The sequence below is a fragment of the Erithacus rubecula genome, assembly GCF_903797595.1.
Source record: "Erithacus rubecula genome assembly, chromosome: 14".
Lineage (NCBI taxonomy): Eukaryota > Metazoa > Chordata > Aves > Passeriformes > Muscicapidae > Erithacus > Erithacus rubecula.
Window position 1 is genome coordinate 98,099 of NC_136666.1, and position 27,865 is coordinate 125,963.

General features: G+C 42.4%; 3 protein-coding genes across 8 annotated transcripts in view; 2 read left to right on the plus strand and 1 right to left on the minus strand.

Annotated features, from left to right (window-relative positions):
* Nucleotides 1-3,763, plus strand: part of USP3 (ubiquitin specific peptidase 3) — a 41,477-nt gene extending 37,714 nt beyond the window's left edge. For all 6 annotated transcript variants that reach the window (XM_079317763.1, XM_079317764.1, XM_079317767.1 and 3 more), the window contains exon 15: nt 219-3,763. In XM_079317763.1, coding sequence (XP_079173889.1) covers nt 219-384 — 166 coding nt within the window. In that variant the 3' untranslated portion in view covers nt 385-3,763. The remainder of the gene's footprint in view (nt 1-218) is intronic.
* A 139-nt stretch (nt 3,764-3,902) lies between these two features.
* FBXL22 (F-box and leucine rich repeat protein 22) lies at nt 3,903-9,829 on the plus strand. The gene is made up of 2 exons (XM_079317773.1): nt 3,903-6,210; nt 8,155-9,829. The coding sequence occupies exons 1-2, from the start codon at nt 5,876-5,878 to the stop codon at nt 8,498-8,500; spliced, it is 681 nt and encodes a 226-aa protein (XP_079173899.1). The 5' UTR covers nt 3,903-5,875; the 3' UTR covers nt 8,501-9,829.
* Nucleotides 9,830-12,212: 2,383 nt separating this feature from the next.
* HERC1 (HECT and RLD domain containing E3 ubiquitin protein ligase family member 1) overlaps nt 12,213-27,865 on the minus strand; it is an 82,917-nt gene continuing 67,264 nt past the window's right edge. The window contains 23 exon segments of the mRNA XM_079317759.1: nt 12,213-12,880; nt 13,728-14,033; nt 14,934-15,086; nt 15,319-15,571; nt 15,986-16,062; nt 16,319-16,484; nt 16,642-16,811; nt 17,161-17,330; nt 17,970-18,108; nt 19,305-19,474; nt 20,194-20,296; nt 20,853-20,975; nt 21,489-21,644; nt 22,276-22,457; nt 22,910-23,048; nt 23,467-23,592; nt 23,715-23,780; nt 24,420-24,713; nt 24,989-25,162; nt 25,287-25,388; nt 25,963-26,109; nt 26,663-26,777; nt 27,257-27,456. Coding sequence (XP_079173885.1) covers nt 12,695-12,880; nt 13,728-14,033; nt 14,934-15,086; nt 15,319-15,571; nt 15,986-16,062; nt 16,319-16,484; nt 16,642-16,811; nt 17,161-17,330; nt 17,970-18,108; nt 19,305-19,474; nt 20,194-20,296; nt 20,853-20,975; nt 21,489-21,644; nt 22,276-22,457; nt 22,910-23,048; nt 23,467-23,592; nt 23,715-23,780; nt 24,420-24,713; nt 24,989-25,162; nt 25,287-25,388; nt 25,963-26,109; nt 26,663-26,777; nt 27,257-27,456 — 3,717 coding nt within the window. The 3' untranslated portion in view covers nt 12,213-12,694.

A 27,865-nucleotide genomic window follows, 5' to 3' on the forward strand; every position in this document is an offset into this window, starting at 1 on the left:
ACTGGGAGTTTTTTTAATTTTTCTGACCCCTGGCCACATCTGGTGAGAGTTACAGTAGAAAGGACAAGAGTGTGTTCTTGCATAACCTTAATTTGGAGAACTTTGAGAAGCATGTGCTGTGCAGGGCTGTGAGTGCCCACCTCCCTGAGCCCCAGAGCAGTACCCCAGTGAGGCATGGTGTGTCCCTGACTTGTCCGTGTCCCTCTGCCTGCCCACAGCGTTGGCTCTGGCCACTACACGGCGTACGCGGCGCACGAGGGCCGCTGGTTCCACTTCAACGACAGCACTGTGACCCTGACAGACGAGGAGACCGTGGGCAAGGCCAAGGCCTACATCCTCTTCTATGTGGAGCGCCCAGCCAAGCCTGCAGCAGAAAAACTTTAATACCTCCTTTGCATTCTTACTTACCAAGTCCACTGGACAAACATTTCCATTTTTTCCATAAATACTTGATCCAAGACTTATTAATTTCATTGTGCACTTTGCAATTTCCTCTTGTGGGTTTTTGTTTTGTTGTGTCAATGGTAGCATTTGACTTACTGAACTTGGACACAAACTAACTTTTTTTTTAGTTATACCAGACAACCTCAGCAGATTTTGATTTGCTGCTTTAGTTGTGATAACTCAATTTTTATATATATAGTTTCATGAAATAGTTATTTGACTTTTTTATATTAATTTTTTCAGTTCTCACTTTCTAAAGGCACATTTACATCAAAGAAACTGTCCTCCTTACAAGCAAGTGCTTTTGATCATGAAGAGCAATACAACTCTGCTGTTCTGTTATGTAGATACGATTTAATCTCTTTATAGTGAGGAATTGTTTGCACGTACTATTTTCCTTTGTGCAAGAAACTTAAACAGTGACCAATCATCCTTTGTCTGCAGAAGAGAGGCAATGTGGCATTCTTATACAGACCAGATAATTGCTGCTATATTGGTGTGTATTCAGGCTGGTGACTTTCAGGAATCATTGTAAATAAACAGTTGGTTCAATTCTATCAATACTGCAATTTAATTCAAGTTCTGCTCAGATATGCTCTGCCCCCTTCAGATTTTAAAACAATTATCTTTAAATTACCTATCTAAATTGTGTTGAGCTTTATGGTTTTTTAACTGAACTTAAATTGCATTGGACATCTCTTGGTTTAGACTGTCATCCTAAAATTTGATCATGAACATTTACGTATTTGAAAACTGGGGGGACTTCTTGGCAGTAGAACCCTAAGTAGAAGCCCTTAGTTCCTGGTGGGAGTTGGAAGTGCAGCCCCAAGGGCTGGGTTTGTGAGAACAGGCATAGGTCTAAATGCAGCTCTGCTCCATGGCTACAGTTCACTTGGAAGCGAGAGGAGACAGATGGTGCTGCATGTGCTTTGTATGGAATTATTGTGTCAGTTCAAATGCAAACTCAAGGGAGGATGCTCAGTCTCTCACAGCAGAGCCCTTAGAGGGGAGGGCCAGGCCAAATGCTTGTGACTGGAGCAGGCTCAGGGAGCCTGAACTCGGGTAGCTCCTGAGGCATTTACACACTGGTCCAGGCTGCATTTTTGTTCAGTCTCTAGGTGAACACTGGGGCCATGGTGCAGTTTCTAAAACCTGGCTGTGTAATGGAGAAAGACTATGTTAGAAAAACCCAAACCAGTTTTAGCTCTACTGCTGATGAGTGGAAGTCAGCTACTATGCTAGGAAAGACAGACAGGAAAATACTGCAAAACCCAGGAATCTGACAGAAGTGTAAAATTGCAGAAATACTGCATTTCAGATCTGTTCCCCCCATCTGTCTTTTCTAACTGGCTCCCTTGTGCCAAGCAAGGAGCTGGGCACGCTCCTGAAAACTCAGTAAGAGGAGAATACAGTTCTTGGAGAGTCCCAGCATCAGAAGAGCAGCTCTTAGCTGTGTTAATATAAAATGTAGTTGTCTGAAACACACAAGAACTCCAGCTGTGAGTCCCATAATGTCCCCAGTGGACACGGGAGGGCTGGAGGAGAGCCCAGAGCAGCCAGGGGCACAGGGAGTGACAGCAGTGCCTTGCCCTGGGGTAAGGACAAATCACAGTCACACCTTCGGTACAGGGCCATTCTTCACAGCTTTGTCACAGCATCTTACACCAGGAAAGGGAGAAAAATGACTTAATCCAAAACTGCAGTAATTGTTCAGCATGGCTGATGGGTTTGACTATGTACAGGTTAAGACTATAAAGTTATTATTTGATATAGTGACATAAGGATGCTGTCTTTAAGTTGAATAGGAAATAGAACTTGTAGTTGCTTTAAACTCTAGGTAGTTTGTCACATTCTCTTCCTTACAAGCAGAGCTTTTCTTCTAATCAATGAGAATAGGTTGCTGATCCTTGCACCAGCAGAAAGCAGGGCAGGTAAAGCATTGTGCCACATTGCTGCCCATCCTGCTGCTCATAGGGAGCAGCACAGATGCCACCTCTAGCTGTGTTTTCTCAGCATGCTGCTTGGACTGGATTGCTTTAGAATTTACCTTAGAGAATGCCAGGCTTAAAATACACAACTGTCTGGGCCAGCAACAGTTTTAACTTAAAGTAGTCAGGTGTATGCAGTGTTCTTGCAAAACAGTGATGTAAATGTGCCTTTCTGCATTTTTAGAAATTTATACTTGTAATCTTCAGCAGCATTCACTTAGTTCAATCAGCTTCTACTTGTCAGCAATTGTTTGGGTCAGAGTTATATTCTCACATGAACATTTTCTTTCAGTCCATTGGCTGTGTCCCACCCATCTCCTGGGCAGTGGTATCTCCAGCCATGTGGGGCTGCCTGGGAACATGATGCAATCACAGCAGGCTGTCCTTGCAGCAACTGCTGCTCAGGACTCAGCCATATGCTTTGCTGGAACAAGTACATTGTAAATTCTTTCCTAATTTAACTTTCTCCCACTGCAAACCCAGATGGACAGTATGAACAGTTTGTTGTGGCAACACAAGTATTTCTCTTCCTGGTGGAGAACTTTGCCTATCCACTGTATTCTATTCAGTGTGGTGTCAAAAAAAAAAAAAAAAAGAAAAAAAAAGTGAGCACTGAACCAGTAATATATACTGCACCTGGCCTAGTATTACCTTTTTAACCTAGCTTGTATATCCTATATTTATCTACTAGCTTGTGGGGGGAATACCTCTTTCATTTAAGCCAAATGTTTCTTTTCTACTTACTGCTCATCATAATACACACTAGCTGGCAAGAATTTTTTTTCTTGCTTGAGACTGCTCTGCAAGCAGCAACTGCTCTCAACAGTTCAAAGACTTGCATCTTTTTCACCAAAACATGTCCAATCCAAGGTTGCCCTTCCGTTAGTGATTGTTTAGCCACGTATATAACTGGAGCCAAGATTTCTGCCAATCAGAATGGCAAAATGTCCAGCTCCTTCATGTCAGCAAGAGAGAACTGAGTTCAAAAGTTTGAGACAGGCAGGGACAGGCAGTGGACTTGTATCAAAAGCAGGAGGCCATTTCTGAAGATTTTACTAAATCATTGGGAGGTGTAACACGTGGTGTTCAGAAGTTCCCCCAGCAGTGTTTCATTACTGATGTGTCTGTGTCTTACTGATGAAGTAATGGGCATCCTGACAGCTGATTCCAACGTGCTTTAGGATATTCTCAAGTACTGTAGTGCCATAGTTGTAATTGTTTACCATTAAAATCTTGTGTGTAATTTTCAGTGAGGATTACTGACTGTGCTCATCTTCTGTGTTTCTGGAGCATTTCCAGGATGAATGTGAATTCTATTTCATCACACAGTATGTTTATGGAAAATGTGCCATTAAAGTGTCTCCTTTCCTTAGAAAATGAAACTTCTCTTGTCCTTCTACAGGCTTGCAGAATACTGGTGTGTCAGTCCTCTGAACACAAACAGCAGAGTACTGTACCTTGTTCCGGGGAAAAAAAAATGGAGCAATTGCGATGCTCCTAACTCTGTAACACCTCTACCAGACTTAGCATCTAACCCCAAAGAGGACCTGACATTCCCTTTTAAATGCCTTGTCACCCAACTGCTGTTAATTTTTATGTCAGTATGTCCCCTCTGTCCAGCAAGAATCCATCCTGACATCCTTGTCATTCAACTTTGCTGGATTGTTGATTTGTTATTAATATGGGGGCGTTTTTTAATGAATATTTTTTAAATAGTATTCTTATATGTATAACTCTGAGAAGTCTCAGCTGTTTAAACCTGCTCAAAAACAAAGGTAAGTTCTTGAGAGTTGTAAATGCTCATATGGGAAGGAGGAACACCTGCAGGCACACCTTTTAAGCTGCTGTTTCCCACTGACTGCATTACTTGGTATGTGAAATCTTCTTGTTCCTTTTGAGGCACTGAGCAGAGCTGTTTCTGAAGGGGGAGGGGGAACAGCAAGATTAAATGACACAGGATATATATAAAGCCAAAAGCGCAGCAGTTGTAAAACAGCTCACTGTGTACAGTAGAAAGTTACTAAGTAAAGCATGCAGCAGAAGGAGTTGCCATTTCTGTGTGTATGCCAGCTCTGTTCACACACACATTACTCCAGTGCTTCCTCAAGCCAGGATTGTTGCAGACTACAAACAAATTTCAGATCTTGTTTGTTCAGAGTTGAATTTTAAACTGCACTCTTAGGGTAGAATGAAGAGGTAAAATTGGGTCCCACTCAATGTTTTCCTGCATTAAAATACTCCTAATTAAAATGCCACAGGTACATAATGTCTCCCAGTTACTATTTACTTGCAGGCCACTTGACAAACTTCCCCAGTGCTGTTTGCTGTAACTTTTTAATGGATTGTTTGAATAAATTATTCTCTTGTATTAACACCAGGCAGAAGGTGACTATAAAATACCTTCATCTCATGCATTTTTGATTCACAAGCAGGAAAGTTAAAGGTATGCTTACTCCTTTTAATTCCAACTAGACCTTGCTGTAGCTTTATTTTTCTTCTAGGAACAACTTTCTGCTACACTTTCTCCAGTTACTGTACAACAAGTATTTATACCTGGAAAACCACTTGCATATCTCCTTTTGCTATCAAAGGGTGGGAAAAAAGGTTTCTATGGTAACAAAACTAAACCTACAAAACCAGAACAGCCAAACTTGTAAAACTTGAGCCAACAGAATACATCTATTAAAAGCACAAACCCACAAGGAACTAAATATAGGCGTGCTGTTCCCATATGTGGCTGCCTGTGTGTCACTACTCCCCTCCTGCAGAAGGTAGGGACACAGCCAGCTTTGTATAGAGTCACAGTTCAACCTCAAATAACTCAAATAACCTCATCCTCAAATAAGGGGCAGGAAATTGCCCCTACCTTTGAGGCTTGTAAACTGAACTGCACACTGTGTGTGTGCTTCAAGGCACCCAGAGAATTCTTCTGCTCCTTCTAAAGAAGTGCTTATGAGAATTCTGTTATCCACGTAACAGTCCTTTAAAATGAACCAAATGTGCAACCTCTGAAAAACCAGTGAACAAAGAGAGTTTTTGCAAAACCAAACTGCTTCTCAGAAAGCCAGATCTCCTGAATGGGAAACTGACAATGATCTGCCTGACAGCTGTAGCTACAGCCTCATCCCACTCCACTAACTCGGCACAAGAACTTTGCTAAACTTCAGGAGAGACTATAAGGGGAGAAAAAATATCCCTTTTAAGGAAGCATTTCATGACAGTCAAGTTGTACATGACCATTCTATTCCCCTGGACAAAGGAAGCACAAACTGCATACATGGTTCTTTTCTTTTCCCTGTTCTGAGCTTCTGCACCATTTGTTAGCCAAAAATAACCCCCATTCCACAACCATATATGTGCAAGAGCCTCTCCATGAGTGCGAGCCCTCTCCAGCACTGCTGTTGCTCCACAAGGCCAAGCAGCTCTGTCACTGCTGCTGGGCAATGCACATAACCCAGCTCAACCGGGAATGCCTTCTACATCTCTTCTCTTTCCTGGACAAAAACAGTAGGAGAAATCTAGCAAAAACATGTCACAAGTTGCTAGAAGTGTTTCAGGATCCTTTACTGTGGTCTTTGTTGAAGTTTCATTCTCCAGTGGAACTCAAGAAGGATAATTTTCTCCTGGGACCTGCTTTAAAACACCTATCCATCTGCTGGTATTCAGAGAGAGTCAAGGTGTGTAACATTGAGGACTGGATGAAAAACAGTCTCCAGAAAGACTTCTGTAAGAGGCATGAGAACACTGTCAGTGATTTTTTACTAGCCGTTTGCAACAGGTACGTTCTGTGGGTGTGAGTGTGCCTTGAGATGAGTGCAGTGAGAGTTATTTCAAATACTCCATAGCCCTGCCTGAAATGGAGCATGAACTACGTGACTGCTTTACCTTTACTTTAGTGTAAGTTCATCTCATAGTACACTTCATACAGATTTCCTTAAGCCTACTTTTTCTTTTTTTTTTTTTTTTTTTTTTTTCCTAAGAATTAGTTACTGTTACGGGAAAACGCACTTCTGCATCCCACACTGCTGCTCAGCTGAACTGCACCATTCTGGCAGTCTGGGGGGGTGCCTGGAGCAGAGCCCTGATTTCAAACAGTAAACATACCTCATTCCAACCAAGTTCAATTAATATGTTACTAATTGCCACCTTCAGTGCAGTCTAAGAAATAAATATTGCTATTGTACTGAAGTTTAAACTCCTAGCTGCTTCTAAACTACAATGAGGGAAGATAAATACTGCCATGAAAAAACAGCTGTGGGTGCACAGCTTTTCCTTCACAGCTGTGCTGCTGCAAGGCAGCTCTGAGGAAGGAGCAGAGCAGTGACAGGGGGTGGCTCAGGGGCAGAGCCAGTCCTGTGTGTGGGTAATACCAGGGCTGGCTCAGCCCCAAAGCAAAGCCAAGAGGCCCTGGCAGTGCCTCCCTAACACCTGTGCCACAGCCAGCCCTCAGCTCTGGAAAAACTACTGAAAAATCCAGCAAATTATGGGATAATGACAGGACCGATTGTCTTGGTGAGAGCCCGCTGCAGTGCAATCTCAAAACAAGCTCTGAAAGGCAGCTTCAAAGCAGGGATTAAATTGCAAGTGCCAGATTTCTGAAGTAAAGTTTCTAGAACAATTGATAAAAATCTGGATTAACTGAGGAATCAGCACACCTGTTCCTAGAAAGGATACTGCTGCCCCTTGTTGCTGCAGCCCACTGAAAGCATTCCCAGTCAAAATTCCTAGAACTGTGTACAAAGACAAATGCAAATTAAAATCCAGCTTTTCTCCCTGAGTTTGAACTAATTTTATTGTGTTAGAGCCTTTCTTGACTGCTTGCTGCCAGCTTTTTTCCTCCAACTGCTCATAACAGAGAAGATTTAAAAGAAAAAAAATTATGTCTGGAAGTCTCATGAGAGCAACATTAACACAGAGCTCTGTGTGATGCTCTTTTTAGCTGAACAGGGGGCTACTGAGAGGAAGCTGAGCCAGGAGCCAGACACAGCACAGGTTTGCAGGCTGCTGCACAGGGCCCTGCTCAGCACAGCAGCTACTCCAGGACAGTCCCTGAACAGCATCTACACCCCACTGGGGACAGGCCTTTCCTGCACTTCCCCAGGCTACTCAAGCAGCAAGAAAAAGCTTCTTTCATTTGCTGCACCATTGTTTATAACAATAGTTACCAGTTTCAGTGACTCAAAGGGAAGTTTAAGAGCTGTGTGGGGTTCAAACATCAACACCCTCCAGGAGGCAGCTGGCACCTATTCAGTAAATCCAAGGAGATAAAATAGATCCATAATTCCTGAATTATGGGAAGTGGGAGTGTCTTACTTGCTCATGCTCAGCATGTCTGCACAGCAGTCTCTTCTCTCTACTGTCGTCCACTTCATCTTGAAATCAATCTCTCTACTGCATCTCCACTGGCTGTGCCTGGAGAAGCACAGCACCACACAACTCCTTAAGAAAAATGGTGCAGCTGCAACTCAAATAGGCCTTTAATGGCCCTGTGCCAGCTGACCCGGAGATGCTGCTACCACAGAAAGAGCAAAGGATGTAAGCTTTGCCTTTAGTTAAGCTGAACATTAGGATCTACATGTGTGCTCACCTACTTGTGCCTCCTTGCCCCTCCTGATGAAGAGGAGGCATTTTTCCAGTGTTCATATTTATTCTTGATGTTATTTGCTTCTGCAAGCTCTGTGATGTATTTCTCCCATCTCACCTGTCACCATCCTGCTTTCAGATGTCCAAATTTGCTGTCTGTGACCCTCTCTGGATGTGGCCATGTTACAGATGACTGCATTTTGCAGCTTCTCAAGAACTGCCCGAAGCTGAGGAGCCTCAAACTGGAGAACTGTGTGCGGATCAGTGATCAGAGCCTGGAGGCAGTGACCCTCCACGGGGCATCACTGCGAACGCTCCACGTGGATTTCTGCCGCAACGTCACTCGGGCTGGGCTGGACACAATCAGGGCCAAGTGTCCTTCAGTAATGCTGAGGGCAGACAGGAGTGCTGGCATGATCCCTGACAGTAAACCAGGAAAAAAGCTGATGCTAGAAAAAGCATCAAGAAAACTGGTTCAGCTTTAAATGCAGCAAAATAATCACTGTAGATATTTTACGTCACTGAGGTAGCAGTGAACTGTGGCTACTTCCGTGGGTTCTGCTCAAGTCCAAACAAATGGTTGTTTTGTAAAGAGTGTACTGGGAAAGGGCATGCATCTCCTCCTGGATGGGCTTCAAGAAAAAAGAAAATTGTTCTCTGTTGCTCCTTGAAACTGGAAAACCCTGCATTGCTGTCACAAAATGCCAAACCTGCTGAAAACTGCAATTCTGGGACCCTCCTGCTGCAGATAAACCCCACTCAGAAAAGGGAAGCAGTGGTGTGTTTAGTGAGGTCAAATAACTTGATGGAGTTCAATAAATTTTATGGACTCTTAAGGAACTTTAACGTAGTTTGACACGGTGCAGTAAGTCTGATGGCAAGGTTCACTGACTGCATGGAAGAAACACAGACAGAGTGAACTGAGGCAGAATGAGACACACAGGGACCTGAGAACACAAATATTAAGGAAGAGCCTCCCACTGGGTCATGCGGTTCAAACTGCACCCTCACTTCCAAAACTCCTTATGTAATGGGCATAAAGCCACAACAGAGAGAGACACTGTAGTCACTGAAGGATTTTCAGAAATTTCAGGGCAAGAGTGATTAACAAACTTCTGTTAAAGGAGTTATCAAGACAGTCATTCCATTCACAAAGGAGGATAACCACCCGCTGAAAGTCTTTCTAGCAAAAGCAGAGTACGGACCTTCCTCAGTGGTTAACAGTGGCAGCTAATTTACCAGGCTTATTTATTTAATGAGGGAAGCATGGATTCAAAGCACACAAAACACAGTTTGGACCCTCTGCATGATGTACTTACATAATCTAAGATGTACCAACTGATTTTTTAAAGCTGACATAAAGAAAGTGCAATACAAACAAGTGCTAGTTCAGAGAACTCACCCACAAGAAAAGACTAACAGCCTGTAGCTTTAGACGCTAAAGTAGGAATACACTACAGACCAGCTCTATATAAACACCCATTTCTCACTGCAAAGTACGAAACCAACAGCTGTTTTCATCCCCAAGGACAAGGCAGTCCCTTCCCTGCACACTGCTCTGCTACCTGGAAGTGAAACTTTTTTTTACATGCTTTTGATGCTACGCCACCATCTACAAAATTTGACACCAAAAGATTTTACAGCTCTTAACATAACTGAATATACTTACTTCTCCTTCTGATCCTGGTTAACTGATCCACAGATATCCTTGGTACTCTCTAATTGGCTGAGCTAAGAAATAAATCACAGCACTACAGCAACTTAGTCAATCAATGCTGCAATTATAGAGAAACCCTTGATCACTATGAACATCTGTAAGAAACACTAGCCCAGAAAATCAATGAGGAAAATTAATTATTGCATCTTCATTACTTCGAGATATTTAACAGCATGACACTGTAAAACTGGTATTTCATTAACTTCTTCCTAATGTCCAAGTAGGGCCCTCGGTCACCAGAAGGTAAGGAAGAAAACTGGAAGTACAGACAGGACAAACAGCAATCCTCAGGCAGCACTGACAGCTGCAAAAGGACACTGCTGAGCTGAACAAATTTACTGCACTGTGGAAATTGGGAAGCCGACACAACTCATACCTTAGATACACCACAGCAGTTCCACATACTGCTGACAAGGCAAAACAAGGTAGGGATTTCTACAGCCACTGCAGCAAACAAAGGCCTCCTGGTGCCACCAGCTCTGCCAGCACTCTGTGGTGGAAGATGAGTCTGCAGGCATAACAGGAACAGATTTCAAGCAGCTACAAGATAGGAAAGCACATCTGCATCTGTCTACATATTACTTAAGCCTTTTTGCCAGTTTTCTACCAGGACTGGGGGGTGGGAAGAAGGGTATTTTGTGTGGTTTGTGGTTTGGTTTATTTCTTATTTTCCTTCACAGAGCTAAAAAGGGGCTTCAAACACTCTCCACTTGAATTCTTTGTCTATTTGTATAACAATGCTCTAACTTATTAGTTTGTTCTTCCCCTTCCTGAATGGATATATTTATTCGTGACATGGTAAAATCTGAACACAATTGTACTGATACATTTTTTCAGCATCAATAATGAATGTTTTTTACTTCACAATCCAATTTGAAAATTGACTATAGAAAACGATTTTACTTAGGGTATAATGGATGGATGGAAACATGTCTGCAGTTTTCTTTAGTTACAAGCCATTAAAGTTCAATCAAACACAAACCTTTAATCGACATACCCTCTGATTTTACTGATTTTGCCTCTAAAAAGATTGTTATCCAGAAAGCCAACTGCACAGTCCACAAAGAACTACCATTTTAAGGCACAGTTCTATTACTTTCTGTGCTGATTAAAACAGGCTGACACATCAGTGCAAATAAGTCAGATACATCCATGAGGTGTAGAAGGCAATAATACAGGATGAAACACTGCAGTTTTCCCATTTATTTAAATACTATATTTTTTACCTATTAAAGCTATACATTCAGGCCAAGATGTGACTATACATCCTCACAAAACAGTGATGGGACACCAACATCTCAGTCCTATAACACACAATGAGACAGGAAACCAAGTCTGCATGATTTCAGAGCCCTGAGACCCAACTCCTGATCCCCCCGAACTGTTTCGTGTTGCAGTGTGGTCTTTGATCATAGCTATTGCCTTTTTCAAGAGCCAATAAACAGTCCAAACTAAGAGAACTTTGCCAGATAAAACCCAGATTTGCACATTTTTACAGCTTACCAAGCTCTCCCTCTGAGCACTGTCAGCAATACAGCAGCTCAGTCTTGGACAACCGGAACATTTCCCAATCAATCCTCACCAATGTACAACACACACACGAGATAAAACAGCAGGAATTTCTACCAGCTACTCCACACTCAGATGGACCAGTCTTGTCCCAGGTGAGAACACTAATGAACATTTCCAGCAGCCCTCATTCCCCACAGCCTCTTCCTTAGGAGTTGAGGGAGGAAGAGGCTGAGGGAAATGTGGGCAGAGCAGCCCTGGACTCGCCTGGGTTCAGCCTCTCCCCTTTTCCTCCCCCCAGGGACATCCTGCTCTGAGCCCCAAGCAGTGTTTGGAGCTTGGCATCAATCATGTCCTTCATGGACAAAATGGGCAATTCTCAATTGCCCAGCGCCTTGCTAAGGCACAGAGCAGAGACCTCCTTGTGCAGCACACTGCTGTCCTGACCAAACGGAACATCAGCCACTGCGTAAGCCAAACCACGCTGATCTTAATAGTTACAGCTGCAAAACAATGAGACCAAAGGCAGAATTAAAAATGTGAATAAAATCCACAGCCTTGACTACTACCCTGTCCCTTCCATTTTAATTTCTGTGTACTCTGAGCAGGAATCTGCTACATCAACATGTCCATTAAAAATTATTATTATTTTGCCCAAAATCTGAATCAAGGTGGCAGCATGCTGTTACTGTCAACAACTACTCTGGAGGGGCAAAATATTTAAACAAAAAGCAAGAAGGAACCAAGCACAGCATGAACTTGTATTGCAGCAGGAGGAATTAAGAGCAGAGCAGCCAGGACCTCAGGCCAGGACCAGGCAGAGCAGGGGCTACACAGCACAGTCCAGCAGGGTAAACATTTTAAGATGCTTCATATGTCACACCCTGTTTCAACACAGTAAAACTATAATTTCCTGAGACAAAATATGAAAGTATGAAGTCTGAGTAAACCAACCACAGTTCACAAATGCATACAAGCAACCGAGTCTTGAATTTGCTTTATTTTTCTCTGCAGAAGGAACCCTGCACAGGCAATTCAAATTAAAACAAAATAAATATGTGAATATTCATGTAAAACTGTCCTGGCTAATGAACAATTATACACAATGTACACCTCTTCATGTTCACTGGGAGGGCTTACAAATGTACTATTCCCAACAAAAATGCACCAAAATGTCTCCATGCAAACTTATCAAAAGTGACCAAAAAAGGAGAAAAAACTTACCGATCATACTTTTTTGTTTTGTTTTTCCTTTTTTCTTTTTTACAATCACAAAAAAATAAAAACATTTAATTCTTTGTTACATTTAGAGTAACTAAAATGTGGCCACCGTCTATTAAGATCTGGTTTTATGCTCCTAAAACATCTATGGTTACTGTAAAATTATGTCAATGCTGAATTGGACTTAGGGCACTATTTGTAGTAAAAGGAAGATGATTTTGTTCACAGAATGTTAATAATCTGTGTCTGAGCCCTCTGCATTGTCCACATTCCGGGAGAGCATGTAATTGTCCATGTCTATAGACCTGCAATTATTGATTGCATAACGCAAACGCTCTGCCATGATTAGTTGACTGGAGTAAGGTGGGAGCCTCAGTTGAAAGAAACAAGTCTGTGAGGTAGGCAAGCTGTCGTAAGGCTGTGGAAATGGATAAAAGGTGGGACACTGGTAAGTAAGTTAAAAATGCAACATATCCACATTTCATTGCTCCTTGCCTCTATCATTTTCACATTCTAGCTCAAATTCCTTTTAAGAAGCAGACTGACCTCCCTTGTTTACAGTATTTGTTCCATCCTCAAGTATGCCCAAAACCACTGTAGCACCTACTCAGCAAGTAATTCACCCCACCAGTGAATTCAGCCTTTTGAAAAGCTGATCACACTGCTGCTCAGCAGCCCACTGTGAGACACCAATGCTCAAATTACACACCACAGTGTGCCTTAGCATGAGGCAACCTGAGACACACCTAACCAAAGGTGACACACAAACCCAACTAGCTGAGATTTACTCAAGTTTCTGGTTCGTGTTGTTCACAGAGAATGTGCTTTCACTGCACAAAACCCCAAGGTAATTCCAAATGAATGCATTCTGTATGTAAAACAATACACTGTAAACTCACTGCAGTAGTTTTAAAGCATTCAGAGTTCACTAGTGGTCATATGTTGCCACTTACAAGAAATTAAAACTTAGAAAAAAAATTACTAAATGAAAAGAGATTGGAACGGTTACAGTAGACAAAGGTTTGTTTTTGTCTTCATCTCCAATCACCAATTTCACCAATTAAATTAAGATGCAATTCATGTAGCCTATGCCTTCCTACACAACCAAAATATCTGAGTTTATTAACTCAGAGCATATCCCATCCCATACTTTTTCTGTAAATTTACAATTATGGAAATTTACTCCTAGTGCCAAAGCACTGGAGTATACTAGAGAGGAAATAATAATAGTAATAGTAATAATAATAATAATAATAGTGCCTTACCCTATCAACCTTCATTATTTGGAATCGCTGAGAGATATCAGCTGTGTTGGCTGGCAATCGAGATCTTCCTGACACAAACCTCATGAAAAGGACTCTCTCCTCATTTGAAAATTCTTCCAGGGTGTGCCAGAACCACTGCACCAGCTGATGCTGCTCATCAACTTCTCTGTATCGCACAACTTTCTTCAGAACCTCCACTGATATTTCTGGCATCCCACAGACCATCTGCTCCAACTGTTTGGCAGTCAGAAGGGACAGCAAAGGAACGGGAACAATCCAAGACATTCCTTCCCTGACAGCAGCCACCTATTGGCCAAAAATGGGAGAGACCTTTGAAGAGCAGCTGTAAACTCCACCACTCCTTGCATCATCCCAACACAAAAGTGACTTCTCAGCTGAGAAATGGCATCAAGAGACAGAATTACCAATGTCTGCCAAGCACAGCCTCCCCCACACACAGCCCCTTCAAGGGCTGTATTGTTTCTTAAAGTCCTGGAGAATATTACAGATATTTTTAATTGTAATTGCACACTAAAGAACATGTACTGATCCAAAACAGAATTGTTTTAAAAATTACAAGTTGCTGGCACAAATAACAATGGTAAACCAAGCAACTGTGAACAGAAAAAAATACTTTATTCCAGCTCATATGTATGGTGAGAATTCTGTACTTTTTCTGCAAGACTTGGGATTTGGTACCTCTGATGAGGAAGCTGTTTTCTAATGCAGATAATATCACACAGGCATCTTTACCTTATAATTAGAATACTGTCTTACAAGGGTCCCTATGCAAATAGGTAATGAGCACTTCCCAAAACATCCCATGAAATATTTGCAGGATTTGTGTTATAACAAAAGAGAAACAGTTTCAAGTTAAACAAATGTTTGTCAATAATATTTACTTTAGCCAGTCTCTGTGCTGTTCACATATCCAGTTAGAATACCCAGCATGCAAAATTGCAGGCTTTTTCTCAAGTGGGGCTACTCAAATGGAAGACCAGTTCTGATTTCTAACACTCTTTTGCCATCTGAGCAATTACTGAGAAAAAACAAGACTAAATTTTAACAAAGGGCGAAAACAGTTTGTGGGGGAAGAAAAATCACAGAGACCCAGAAAGATGCAGAAAACCAAGCCTATAATTGAATAAACTGTAATGGAAATAGACACAAATCACCCCCTGTTCCCACTAACAACGGGGTTCTTACCTGCCGGTCCATTTCATGGAGTCTGTACTCAATTGCCCTCTCCACATACTCCTTCCTGTTTGAAAAGGTAAGTGGGATACTGTTCCCTCCAGGGATTATGGGAACCATTTTACCATCAGCACTTTGGCCAACAAAAGAGTCTAAAGGAATCATCTGTTATGCAAAACAGGAAAAGCAGAAGTCACTCCAGTGATCCAAGCACAGCATTTTACTACAGGTCATCTACAACTACATACAGTAAGATCACAAACTCTTCTAAATGCACACAAAGTGCTTGTTATCCCAAGAATGGATATTGAAATTATAGAAGTACTAATGTGAAGGCCAATCTGATAAAGTAACTGCTTTCAGAACAAATCTAAAAGCACCACCTTTCTTATCTTACCTCATGGAAATTCTCTTCAGTAATCCCACTGTCTTCAATGTGAAGAATGCTGTTGAGGGTCTGCACATAGAGCAGATCTACCTCCTCCAAATCCTCCAAGATGAGTGGGATACAACAAAGTTGCTTCCAGACCATTGGAGCCAAATGAAGATCTAATGGCTTTTTTGTACGAATAGCTACACCCATGAGAATGCCCAAGAACTTAAACTGCATCAGATGTTCATCTAAACATGCTGAAGGGTTAAAGAGAAACCTGAAAGGACAAAGCAACAGTGAAAAGAGCTTTATTTCTATGTTACTTCATTAGAAATAAAAGGGAAAACGCATCTAACCACAGCACAGTAACTGGCAGCACACTTACCAGCAAGGGCTGTCCAAATAAACCATTGTTATCTTTAGCTGTTAAAATACTGGAGGCTGAGGGAGGCAGAACTCCAGAGCACAAAGCCTGGCATCTCAATGTTACTCTGAATTCTGCCATCAGCAACCCAGCAAGCCCATGTTAAAGCCATGCCCTGCCTGCACAACAAAGTAACCACACACCCTGAAGGAAAAATTAGACTAGAGATAAGTATGAAGCCTCATCATTTGGTATAAAACAATCAATAGAAGATTTGGATCTTCACCCACTACTGTCTGCAACAAAAGCAAATCCTGGACAACTTACCTATCCCTATTGTAGCCTACTTCAGCTGTAGCATTTGGGGAAGGAATAAGCAGATCTACTATTCCAGTTTCCAGTTCCTTAAAATTCAACAACAAAAAAGCCTTCTTAGAAAGAGGGAAAGCAAACTTACGACAGAACTATTAAGACATTATAGCATTACAAGACAGAATATTTCACCACAGTGATGATTATAAACATGGTAGGATGATTTTAAGTAGCAAAGAAATGTTTATTTCAGGACCTGCCTTTATGTCAAGCTACAATTGCCTTGTTTCCTGCAACTGCACTGTGACACATTCCTGTTACAGGTTTCCAAAACATTCCTAGACCTACCTGACACATTTCTGTAATGGTGTCATCAAACACTCCACCTGCATCATCAGCTCCTTCTCCAACCAGTTTCACTTTCCAGGCACGGGAGGGTAAGCGAAGGTCTGATGCATTCAGCTTTACCACTTGCCTTGCAATCTGGACAAAAATGGGCTTGCACTTGCGACCCCTGTGGTAAAAGAGACACAGCCACAAATGTAACTCACTCTCAGGGAGAGGCTCCGAGACACTGGGTCACAGAGAGAGCTCAGAACGGCCAGCAGAAGGCAATGTATCATGCCAGCATGCACATGATGTGTAACCAGGCCTGTGAGAGCAGCACTGACCTGGTGGAGATCCTTTTCACAGTGATCTGGGGGCCGTAGTTCTTGCCCTGCACCATGGTTTTGCCGATGGAGCGCACCATGGGCAGGGTGTACACCCGAGGAGCCAGCAGGGGTCTCAGCTGGCCCTGCACGATCCCCCATGTGCCAGCATTGTAATGAGATGTACTGTTCTGCAAGAGTGCAGGAGGAAGAATCAATGTATCAGTAAAGGATACCATTCCATTCTCTACAGAATAAAACCCTGACTGCCACTTCATCGCTCTGGGAAACAGCTCAGCAATTTTGGTTTTAGTTCTGAGGCTAGTAAGCTTTTGGAAACCAGAACATTGACTTGTCAGTGATAGCATAAGTGAAAATGTAAAACAATACCTTCACAAAGTTTGCTTCATTCTGGAATTATTTATTCTTATTTTTTTTACCAAAAAATTACAGAGCCTATTACTAAGGTCTATCTAGACCTGGTTAAAATCTCTCCAGCAGAATAACACAGCCAAGGCAGTTTTTCAAACGGAATTTCACCTGGTTATTGGGACTGAGGTTGAGTAATCGCCATGAAGAGTACATGAGGTCAGAGAAATGGTACAGCAGTCTCAGCCTTGCTCTCACTGTGTGAATGCTCACTTCTTTCAGTGCCCCATACTGGGGTGGAATGGCATCAGGCAAACCAAGCTGCAAAGGCACTGAAACACCTGCCACAGAAACAGAAACCACTGTTTGAGAAAGGGCAGTTGTATTGCTTTGACTGGGATGAAGGTGATTTTCCTTGCAGTAGCTTCCATGGTGCTGGATTTGAACCACGACAGAAGCCAAATGGAGAGTAAGATAATCTGGATATCAAACAAAATAAGATATGGCCATAAAACAAAAGCAATTTTGTTCCAAACATTGAGAAATTCCTGTGGCACCAACACTCAGGAGTCCCCAGAGGGAAGGGAAGTTTCGGGAAGGGAAGTTTCGGGAAGGGAAGGGAAGTTTCGGGAAGGGAAGTTTCGGGAAGGGAAGTTTCGGGACGGGAAGGGAAGTTTCGGGACGGGAAGGGAAGGGAAGTTTCGGGAAGGGAAGGGAAGGGAAGGGACGGGAAGGGAAGGGAAGGGAAGGGAAGGGAAGGGAAGGGAAGGAAGGGAAGGGAAGGGAAGGGAAGGGAAGGGAAGGGAAGGGAAGGGAAGGGAAGGGAAGGGAAGGGAAGGGAAGGGAAGGGAAGGGAAGGGAAGGGAAGGGAAGGGAAGGGAAGGGAAGGGAAGGGAAGGGAAGGGAAGGGAAGGGAAGGGAAGGGAAGGGAAGGGAAGGGAAGGGAAGGGAAGGGAAGGGAAGGGGAGCAGGGTGCTCACCTGGAGCCCGGGGGGGCACAGGCGGGGCAGTCCAGGCCGCGCTGTGGCAGCGCCCGGCTGAGATCTGCCGCACGTTCTTGCCCTGCAGCACCGTCACTAGCGTGGGCTCCCGCACGTGGTTCGTGTGGCCCAGCCCCAGCTGCACACAGACAACAACCAACACATGAGGAGATGGGTACGACTCTGCAAGTAACAACTTAGAGCAGGTGGCAAAAAATCCTAGTTGTTTACAGTATATATTGTCATAAAAAATACCTGCCGTATATATATTTTCATCCTTTATTTTTAACAAAATACTGCAACGGGAGCAACAGATCCAGGTGTCAAAGAGACCTGAAAACAGCTGGAGACTGCTTGAAAAATCTTTCCCAGACTGAGAATCTGATCCATGCTGCTAAGTCCTGTATTGCAGTCTCTCATACACAGACAACAAAGCTCCTGCATCTCCTCTGTGCTATTTATACAACATTTTTGCTCTACAATATAAATCCCAGTTTATGAAAACACAGTTTGTGCAAAGAGAACGTTCACTGAAGCTTTTGTGACTTTTCACTGAGTTTCATACCATATCTTGTGAGTTAAAAATTTTGTATCACAAAAGTGTATTTTTTTCTTCACTTAATATAAAACCAGCATTTCAAACCACAAGAAAAATCATACAAACAGCTTTCAGAATGAATTTCTCTACATTTTTACACTATCTTTTCTCTTCCAAAAATACCAAGTATCATATTAAATAAAACAAATAAGAGTAACCTAAAAAAACACCTCAAATAAGTTCCTCAAAAATTATTCCATAAACCTTGCTCAACCAGACTGCTCAAAAACTCAGTCCTAAAACACCATAGAATGAAGTTTGCCTAAACTTCCTGAAACACCAGTAGCTAATACATCTAGAGGCTCTTTGCTAAGTTTTTAGACTGCAGTTGAAGAATTTGAGTACTATATGTGGTGAAGGAGGAGAATGTCTCATTTATTAAATTTTTTTTCTGACTTCAAAAGAATCGCTCCTTTAAAAAGATTCATTTATATTTCCATTATGAGAAGCATCTAAAGAGTTCAAAACTCTGATTGACGCCAACCATAAATTTTAATATGTTGAAAAGACTGATGACACTTAAGAATTAGGAGAAAATTGGTGATTTTTTCAAAAAGCTTGGGCTAGAGTAATTTGGGTAGCATGTTTTGAGTGCCTTCCCAAACTGGAAAGAACAGAGAGAAGAGCAGAGAGAGTGAACAAGAAAATAATGGAAATTGCCTAAAACATGATCATGCTGAGAGAAGTAAAATCAAAGCCCTCTCCTCCCCAAAGGACAGGAGCAGAGCAGAGCCTACCTGGCCTTCGGAGTTGCTGCCCCAGGCATAGACATCTCCCGTGGAGGAGAGGGCCAGCGTGTGCTCGGCGCCCACAGCGATGTCCTCAATGAAAACCCCAGCCAGCAGCGGCACCTGCTGCGGGCGGTTGTGATTGCGGGCACGGCCCTCGGGCAGTCCGATCAGCCGATCTGCAAGGCAAGCACAGCTCCAGGGGCTGCAGCACTGGGGGAGCTCAGTGCAGGGCAAGCACAGCTCCACGGGCTGCAGCACTGGGGTTTCTATGCAGGGTAAGCAGGGGCTGCAGCACACAGCAGGTCTGTGTCCTCTGGGGCTGGGACACAAGGAAGCCCTGAAGGGACAAAGGGCTGGGTGCTCCCTGCACACCCGTGCTGCCTACACTGCTTATTATCCTGCTAAAGCTGTCGTGTCCATGGTCGGTCTGAAACAGGCCCAAAGTTTACCAAGCCAAGATCTCTAGACTGAAATGCATGGGTTTATAGCAAACATTAATTAGCTTACTTCAGAAGTTTCCCCATGTTTCATCCAGTCAAAATCCTCCTGGCCCAGATTGTTAAAGGCGTGCAAGCATGTGCATAATTAGAGAATGTAATATTTGAAGTAACCCACTGGTTTTGGATGTGTGAAGTTCAATGAAATTTTAGGAAAATTATCTTCAAAAAGTAAATTAGTAAAATGAAAGGTTGTTCTGAGACCAAACTAGACAGAGTTATAAATCTGGATTTCAGGTGTATGTTAAAATTGCTTTGTTCAAGCTTCAAAGTTTAGATTAGGGCAGCATGTTTCTTAGAAGTAGCATTAGGTCAGCCTTAGAAATGTGTCTTAATATTTTTCCTTTTCACCTGTGCAAGCCCATACACAGAAATGTCCAAAGAGCAGCTTGTCTTACCTTGGCCAAAAGTATACACGTGACCATCTTTTGTCAATGCAACAGAGAACTGAGTTCCACAGGCAACTTTTTTAATTCCAATTCCACAAAGAATATCCACTTTCTATGGGGTAAAGTGAAAGGAAAAACAGCTCTAGTATTACAAGGTTATGAACAGAAAGCAAACACACATTTAATGTGCAACTCCCGCTTTCAAAAAAGAATTTTTTTTATTCCCACTGTGCAGTACACACATTGTAGGACTACTTTAATTAATACAGGAAACAGAAACACTTTCATTTTCCCAATGGAATGAACACTTTACTCTATGTACAATGACTCAAAATGCCATTTTTTTACAGGGAGTAAGGGGGAGTGGCATGGGAAGAAGTAGATGGGTGTGTAAACAACCTTCTCCCCAGTTTCCAAAAGAAGAAATATCTCTCTCCTCTAAGACAACCCTCAGGTTTTGTACTGCAACTGGGACATAGCCACTATGATGTACATGAAACTCTTGAGAGTAGCAGGCTCAGCATAATTTGCCATCAGAATTACTTGTGCCAGACTGTACAATAGCACCATGGAATTAATAACATCTGGAAATCACACTCTCAATACTGTACAACACCTTTAACAGCACTGAAAGTTTATGCAAGGAATAATTTTCCCAGGAATCTCACCTGTGGTGAGGACTTTGCAGTGGAGTTTCCCAAACCAAGTTTACCATAATCTCCATCTCCAAAAGCCCAAACCATGGAGCCATCTGTTGACACAGCCACAGTGTGATTGAGACCACAGGCCACCTGGATGAGAGAAATTGTATTATTACCACTGCTTTTGCTGAATTACTAACTCAAACATAGTAACTACCTTTAAGAAGAAAAACTGTGTTTTAAAAATGAACTATCCTTTTAAAACCACTAAAACTTCCATTGCTTATTAGAGTGTCTTGAAGACACTAACAACTGAAAAAGTACAGTAGTATTTTTTCAGCACTTGCTTTCTCTCAGCTCATAGAACCAAAGGATATTATCCTTTGATACATGTGTTCCCTGATGAAAAATACAGAAAATCTCAGGAATTCATGCTTAAAAATGCCTACATCTTGAAATGTTAAAATGTTAAAAACATAAGCGGTTTTGCACAAAGAGGATCAAAAGAGTCAGAAAAGTAATTATTTTAAAAATAATGCATAGTCAACTTCTGCCATCATAATCAAAATAAAACCCAAGGCTAAAAACCACAACTGAACACTTAAATATGTTAAAGCACGAGCTTTCAACTAAGACACATTGCTAATTTTAGATAAACCATGCCTGGCCAATCTGGTAACCTTCCAGCGCCGTCACTCTTTCTGGAAGTTTCTTATTGGAAGTATTTCCAAGCCCCAATCGACCATAATCACCATTTCCAAATGTAAAAAGTTTGCCATCTGCTGTCACCACAGCTGAGTGTTTGAAGCCACACGACATCTGGAAGTAAAATAAGCATTATTTTGGCACACATTTTAGATCTGGGTGGAAGTTTATATTGACTATTACATGTACATAAGTAACACTTTTCTTGACCCTAAATTATATTCCTTGTTGAAGAGCTAAAATTTTAGTATTTCCTTTTTAAAGAGCTGACATTTTAGTATTAAATGATTCCTCCAGCAACTCAACTCTTAACATTTTTCAATGGCAATGTTATGGAGGGGGACTGGATAATACATGCATGAAGAATTTTCTGTGTGATTATCTAATTTTTCAATGAAGACACCTACAGAAGAAAGCAAATATGGTTTGTGCATCATTAGTACTTAGGAGGAGGTCTTGGTGGCCAAGACAAGGTCAGAGTCACCTGACAAGGTCAAAGGTGAGCTTATAAATCCTGCCTGCACTTTAAACGCCTCCTTTGCTCTGTGCTCCCTCTTTTTCAGTCCATTCCAGCACCGAGTGAGACTAAGTATCTCTGTGGTACTGACATCCTTTCACTGGACATGACCCCCTGGCCCATGAAGCTCAGAGCAGCAGCAGTTGCTCAGCAGCAGCTGCCATTGCCATGCACTGCACAGCACAGGGCCCAGGCCTGTAGCTGTAAAGGAACAGGACAGGATGAGACCTGCACGACTTCCTCCCCCTGCAGAGCCTCGATCTGCCGGGGCCGTCGCTGCCGGTCGCTGTTGCCGTGGCCCAGCTTGCCATAGTCCCCATCTCCCCAGCTGAACACTTCCCCACTTTCTGTCAGAGCCATGGAGTGCCCATCAGACCCACATGAGGTCACCAGCTGAGTCACAACAAAGCCTGCAAGACAAGGAAGAAAACAAAGCTCAGTGTCACCTGTAACAGACATTTATCCAGAGGTGCCTTGTGGCAGCCAATTAGGTCTGGGGAAAGGAACGAACTGCAGTAAGGCTTCTTTCTATAGCAATTAATTTACTTTGATTTTGAACAAAACCTTTGTTTTCTTATGGATAATTTGGGCTTCTGTCCTACCATTAGTTTTGAAATTAAATGTTCCTAATTTGAACATCTCCCCCAAAGTCCTCTTAAAATTAAGGAATGTTAACATATTGCTATTTAAATCTTAAGGAAATATGAAGATCTTGCTTTAGCTGTTCACACCTTTAATTAAAAACTACAATATTTTACTGAGTAAATCTGCAACAAGAGCATCAGCAGAAACAATTATACTAACTACTAAAATCCTTATTAGTGCTCCATCACTGGACGCCTCTCAAAGCCAGCAGTTTTACCTTGCAGTGCTGAAATGACAGTTAAGACATGAAGATCATCAGAATTCCCCTGTCCCAGGCGCCCATAGCTCCCTTCACCACAAGCCAAAACGGTGCCATTGGCTTGGATGACAAAAGTACAATTCTGACCACAAACCACCTAGGTTAGAAAGACATGAAGGAATGTTAATAAATTATATGCTAAATGCAGCAGTGCTGTAATACTTGCATTGCAGTGCATCATCTCCTTATAATATGTTTTCTTTGCAGTTATAGGAAGAGAAAATTATACCAAGTCAATGTTATTTTAGGAAGCAAAACTGCCACTGTATTACGTGAAAGCTGTGTATGTATTTTCAAATCATGCTCATATAAAATAATTCTTTGTTATCAGATTTCAGTGGCTTCTTGGTTTGAATTTGTCAAATTATTTGAGATTTCCTTTCCAGTGAAACCCATGTTTTGAGGTAGAGTAAATCAAACCAACAAGTTGAAAAGACACTCAGAGAGGGATTCTGACAAGCTGTACAAACAATAGATGTCAAATGATGAAACCTCAAGTGGCTCTCAGTGGTCACCTGCTGGGCTTGGGAGAAGGAGGGTGCTGCCACAGGGATCATGACATTCCTGCCAGCCTCGGCCAGCTGCCCGTGCCGCCCTGCTCCCCACAGGTACACCTCACATTTGCCTCCCAAGTGCCAGTCCTAGGGAAGAGCAGGAAAGGAGCCTTTAGAACAAGAGCACTTTCAACAGCTTGCCATATTTCAAAAGAATAAAAAACCCCTCCAAAACATCCCAAACCCTTCAAACTAGCAATTTTACTGACCTCTGGCCTTGACGTTGCCCAAGACATTATCTGTTCATCCATGCCATTGATCCACTTGCTGTTATCCTACACAGCAAAAGCCACATTTACCACATCAAGCTCAAGAGATGCACATTATTTTTCTATTATGCAACACATATTTTCCTAAGAACAATATTTAAACTACTCTAAACAATTTAGCAATAAGAGCAAATGTGTGCCAATTAGCAATGACACTGTTAGCCATGACCTGCGATACAAATCAATGAAAGAAAAACTAATTTTGTGATCAAGTCATCTTTTTCTACTTACTGATGCACAGGGCTTTTCAAAGTTTCAATTGCAAACACTGTCTTGAAACCTTATAAGCTTGCTTATAAAAAATTCTTAATCAAAAATTTGTATTTTGGATTGGCATTAACAAAATCATTTGGTGTGGGAATATGACAAAATGTTACTCTTAAAATAGCACCGCATAGCTCTGCATTTCTTCCTATCACATATGAAAATTACTGTCATAGTTTTGGGTTGTTTTGTATTTTAATATGCAACTGACTTGCACTCATTACACGCACACACTGAGATCAATCTAAACAGTGTACACTAACCAGTTAATTAAAAAAACCCTTACACTTATTGCTGGTGCTTGTGTTACTAAATACAAACGCTTACAGTTCAGACATGTTTCACTGCATCATACCATGTGCAGAACACATCAACTTTTACCATCAGGAGAGTAAGCTCATCCTCTGGAACAGGCTCCAGGTCTGGAACAGTGAAGGACTCTGGGAATTGAGCTCCCTTGGCCAGGGCCTCAGCAGCTTTGATGGTGGTGGAGAAGCACTCGAGCCAGGCCCATTCCGTGGGGTTCCAGGCAGAGGGGTCGGGGAGGCAGCTCTGCTGGTGGGGGGGCACGGGGGGGTTGCAGAGCAGCTGGTCCAGGTGCAGCCCCACAGCCAGGGATGCCAAGCACTGCATGTAGGGGCTGTGAACCAGCTGGTCCCCACACACCACGTGGGGCTGCAGGGCAGTGGGGAGAGACATGAAACACCAGTTAGAAACACACATCAAGCACCTCAATACACAAGTCCTTAAAAGCTAGTCCTAAGAACAATACCTTTCTCCACACTTAATCAAAGTTTTTCTAATGTTTGAAGTATTTTCAAATTAGGAGACTACTAACTTTGAGAGCAGTGAAAGGTATTTCAGGTAGAATGTAGGGAAGTGGTGAAAGCCTGCGAGCAGCTGACCTGTGCAGTGAGCCCCTGGCAGCCAGGAGCTCAGGTGTGCTGTACCTTCTCGTAGGCGTACTGCTCCTGCAGCATGACAGGCAGGCGCTCCAGGAACGCGCGCATGCACGGCGCCATGTTCAGCCCCAGCACCCCCTGCCGCCGCAGCGCCGTCCTGCACGTGGCCAGCACATGGTTGGAGGAGATCCACTCCGAGGTGCAGTTCACCACCAGCACGTCCTGAGCAGCACATCACATGGCAGAAATTAACAAAGCTGGATCAATCAGCTCCACTGATTTATCACCAACCATCCTGGTTTCCATAGGGCCAGAAAACACACAGGTCCAAACATTTGTGTCTCACCTTTGATCTGTTAGAGCAGGCAGCTACTCCAACATCAGGGATCCATACTGCAGTCTGTATAGCTCCAGATCCTATCACAACACTCTGCAACACTGAGCCATCCTAGGGAGAGAAGGGCTTGGAGTCAGGTGCAGACACAGCTACAGTTCTGTTCAAGTGCGTACACATTCCTAAGGGATGATACTCACAAGCTTTTAATAACTACTGAAAAACTGAACTCTCACAGGCTTTCAATAACTACTGAAAAACAGAACTGCTTGACCTAAAAGCAGCAACCCCTCATTTTTATCATATTAGGAAGATAATAATATAATATTATATATATTATATAATAACTAAGGATTTAGAAGTGTTTAATAATCCACTTCATTTGGCTCTTTAAAGAGTCCTCAATGTAAGAGAATATTGTTCTTAACTACAAAGGAAGTGTCTGCTTCTGCAAAGCCTAACTAACATGACCAAACCTACAGAGTCAATCAATACTGAACCATAAAGCACTTCAATTCTAAGTACATTTTCAATTTGTATTTTATAATTTATAAAGTTATAACATTATCTTATACCACGCTTTCTCTAAGGTATCTAACATGAGGTGGGGTGGAGGCTGGTCTGATAGCCTGAGCATTTCAGACACTCTTCCAAAGGAGAAAATCAGGCACAGCAAAGAGGATCTTACCCGTAAGGACCAGATGTTCATGAGGCCCCCGAGGCCCCCGGACACCAGCGCCAGTCCATCAGGACTGAAGGCGACAGTGCGGACAGGAGTGATGTGTCCTCTGAGCTGGAACATGCACTTCACCTCCACTGCCTTCCTGTAGCCATCCTGCAGGAATTGCACACTTAGGGAACACTGCATTGCTTCCAGGAAAGGCAGCAGCGTGATAGAACACACAGTCTGCATTTTGTAATAAATACTGAGCATCCACACACATGGCCAAGTGCCACTAAATGATTTAAAAACCCTCAGGAATATGACAATATTTTATAGATATTTTGATTACATTATCAGCTTTCCTCCCCATACAAAATGCCATCAACATCAAAGACTACATTACAATTTATGTAGATGAAAATAATCTTCACTCTTTATCTACAAAAAAAACTTTGAACTCTCACTAAATTTTAGGATAAAGTGATCAACTTTTAAAGGAAAGAAAACAGATCAAAATATCATCTTCAGCCTTAATCTTAAATAAATGTTTCAATTTCCTGTTCTGAAAATGCTGACGCATACACAAACGCAATGTAAACTTTTTTTAGCAGATTTCTTCTCTCAGGAAATGTTGAGATTTAAATACCTTGCTCACATTCTTCTCCTCTCTCAACTTCACAATGAGCAAAGAGAATTTCTTACCCACCAAGTTTCCTCCTTTTACCTTGGCACTTGTTTCTTGCTCCCACCATCCTTCTGAGCAAGCTGAGCTGGACTGCAGTGTGATCACTATGTCCTGGGGAACAGTCCAGACACACACCAAACCATTGTGGCATCCCCTAAAGTATGTCAGGTGACATCAGAAAAACAAAAGAAAGATATTAACTAACAGAGTATCAAGTGGTCTGGTATTAACTTAGATATCAGTAGTCTTCACCACCTTCCTATAAAACCACATTACATCAATTGATCTAAAGTAGAAAGGCCTGTTCCTCATGGGTAAATACATTTTTTTCCTTTTCCTCACATCCTGTAGCTTTTCCATTTCTACTAACATATTCTCAGAAAAAACATTTGGATGAAGCAAAAAAGTTCCAACAGGATCAGCACCCGCTGGACATGGAGAAAACAGCTGGTAACACAACCAGGGTCACTCTGTTTATTTGAATTCTGGAACTTCACAAATCTCATGGCAACAGACTTACTGAAGGAATATTATTTTTAAAAAAAACAACTATTTTCTTTGCTACAGACACTATAGACTGGTAGAAAAGACCTGCAGAAGAACTTGAGAAAGAGCAAGGAAGCACTGACTCACGTGGCCAAGAGCAGCTGGGCCTGGGCTCCCTTCCCTGGCAGAGCACACCAGGCAATGCCATTCACCAGGGCTGGGTGTGCCAGGGAGTGCAGGCGCCTCCAGCAGCCCCCCAGACACCCCCAGAGCTTCACAGTCTCCTCTTTGGCACAGGTCAGGAGGATCTTGCCAGTCGGATCCCACTTCATACTAACAACCATATCCTGTTGGATTGCAAACAATGAAAAGCTGGTATGAATTAACACAGTGATGAAGAGGAAATTTAACTCTCACAGCTAATGGAACTTTCAATTACTAATAACAGATATTTTATTCTCACATAATCACAGACAGTGAGTTGCAGTTATGAAGTCATACTGATACATTTCAGAACCATTAAATTTAAAAGACTTCAAAAAGTTTGCTGAAAGAAACTAAAAGGGAAACACAGAAAAAGATGTTTTCTTTTCACTGCAGACCTTTCTTGATTATTTGTCCCCAGATGTACCTTTGAGTTTGAAGTAGGAAAGGAAGACAGCCCACAGTAAGAAGGCAAGTACAGATTTATTACGACAGCATGCTCACTTTTGTGATTGCCCTGCCTCGCACACCCAGAGCAGCTCCTGGAAGCAC

Excerpts from the sequence above, each read along its gene's own strand:
- FBXL22 (XM_079317773.1), top strand. The coding sequence starts at position 5,876 with ATGCACATAACCCAGCTCAACCGGGAATGCCTTCTACATCTCTTCTCT. Across the intron at positions 6,211-8,154 it reads TTACTAGCCGTTTGCAACAG|ATGTCCAAATTTGCTGTCTG; the intron begins GTACGTTCTGTG and ends TCCTGCTTTCAG.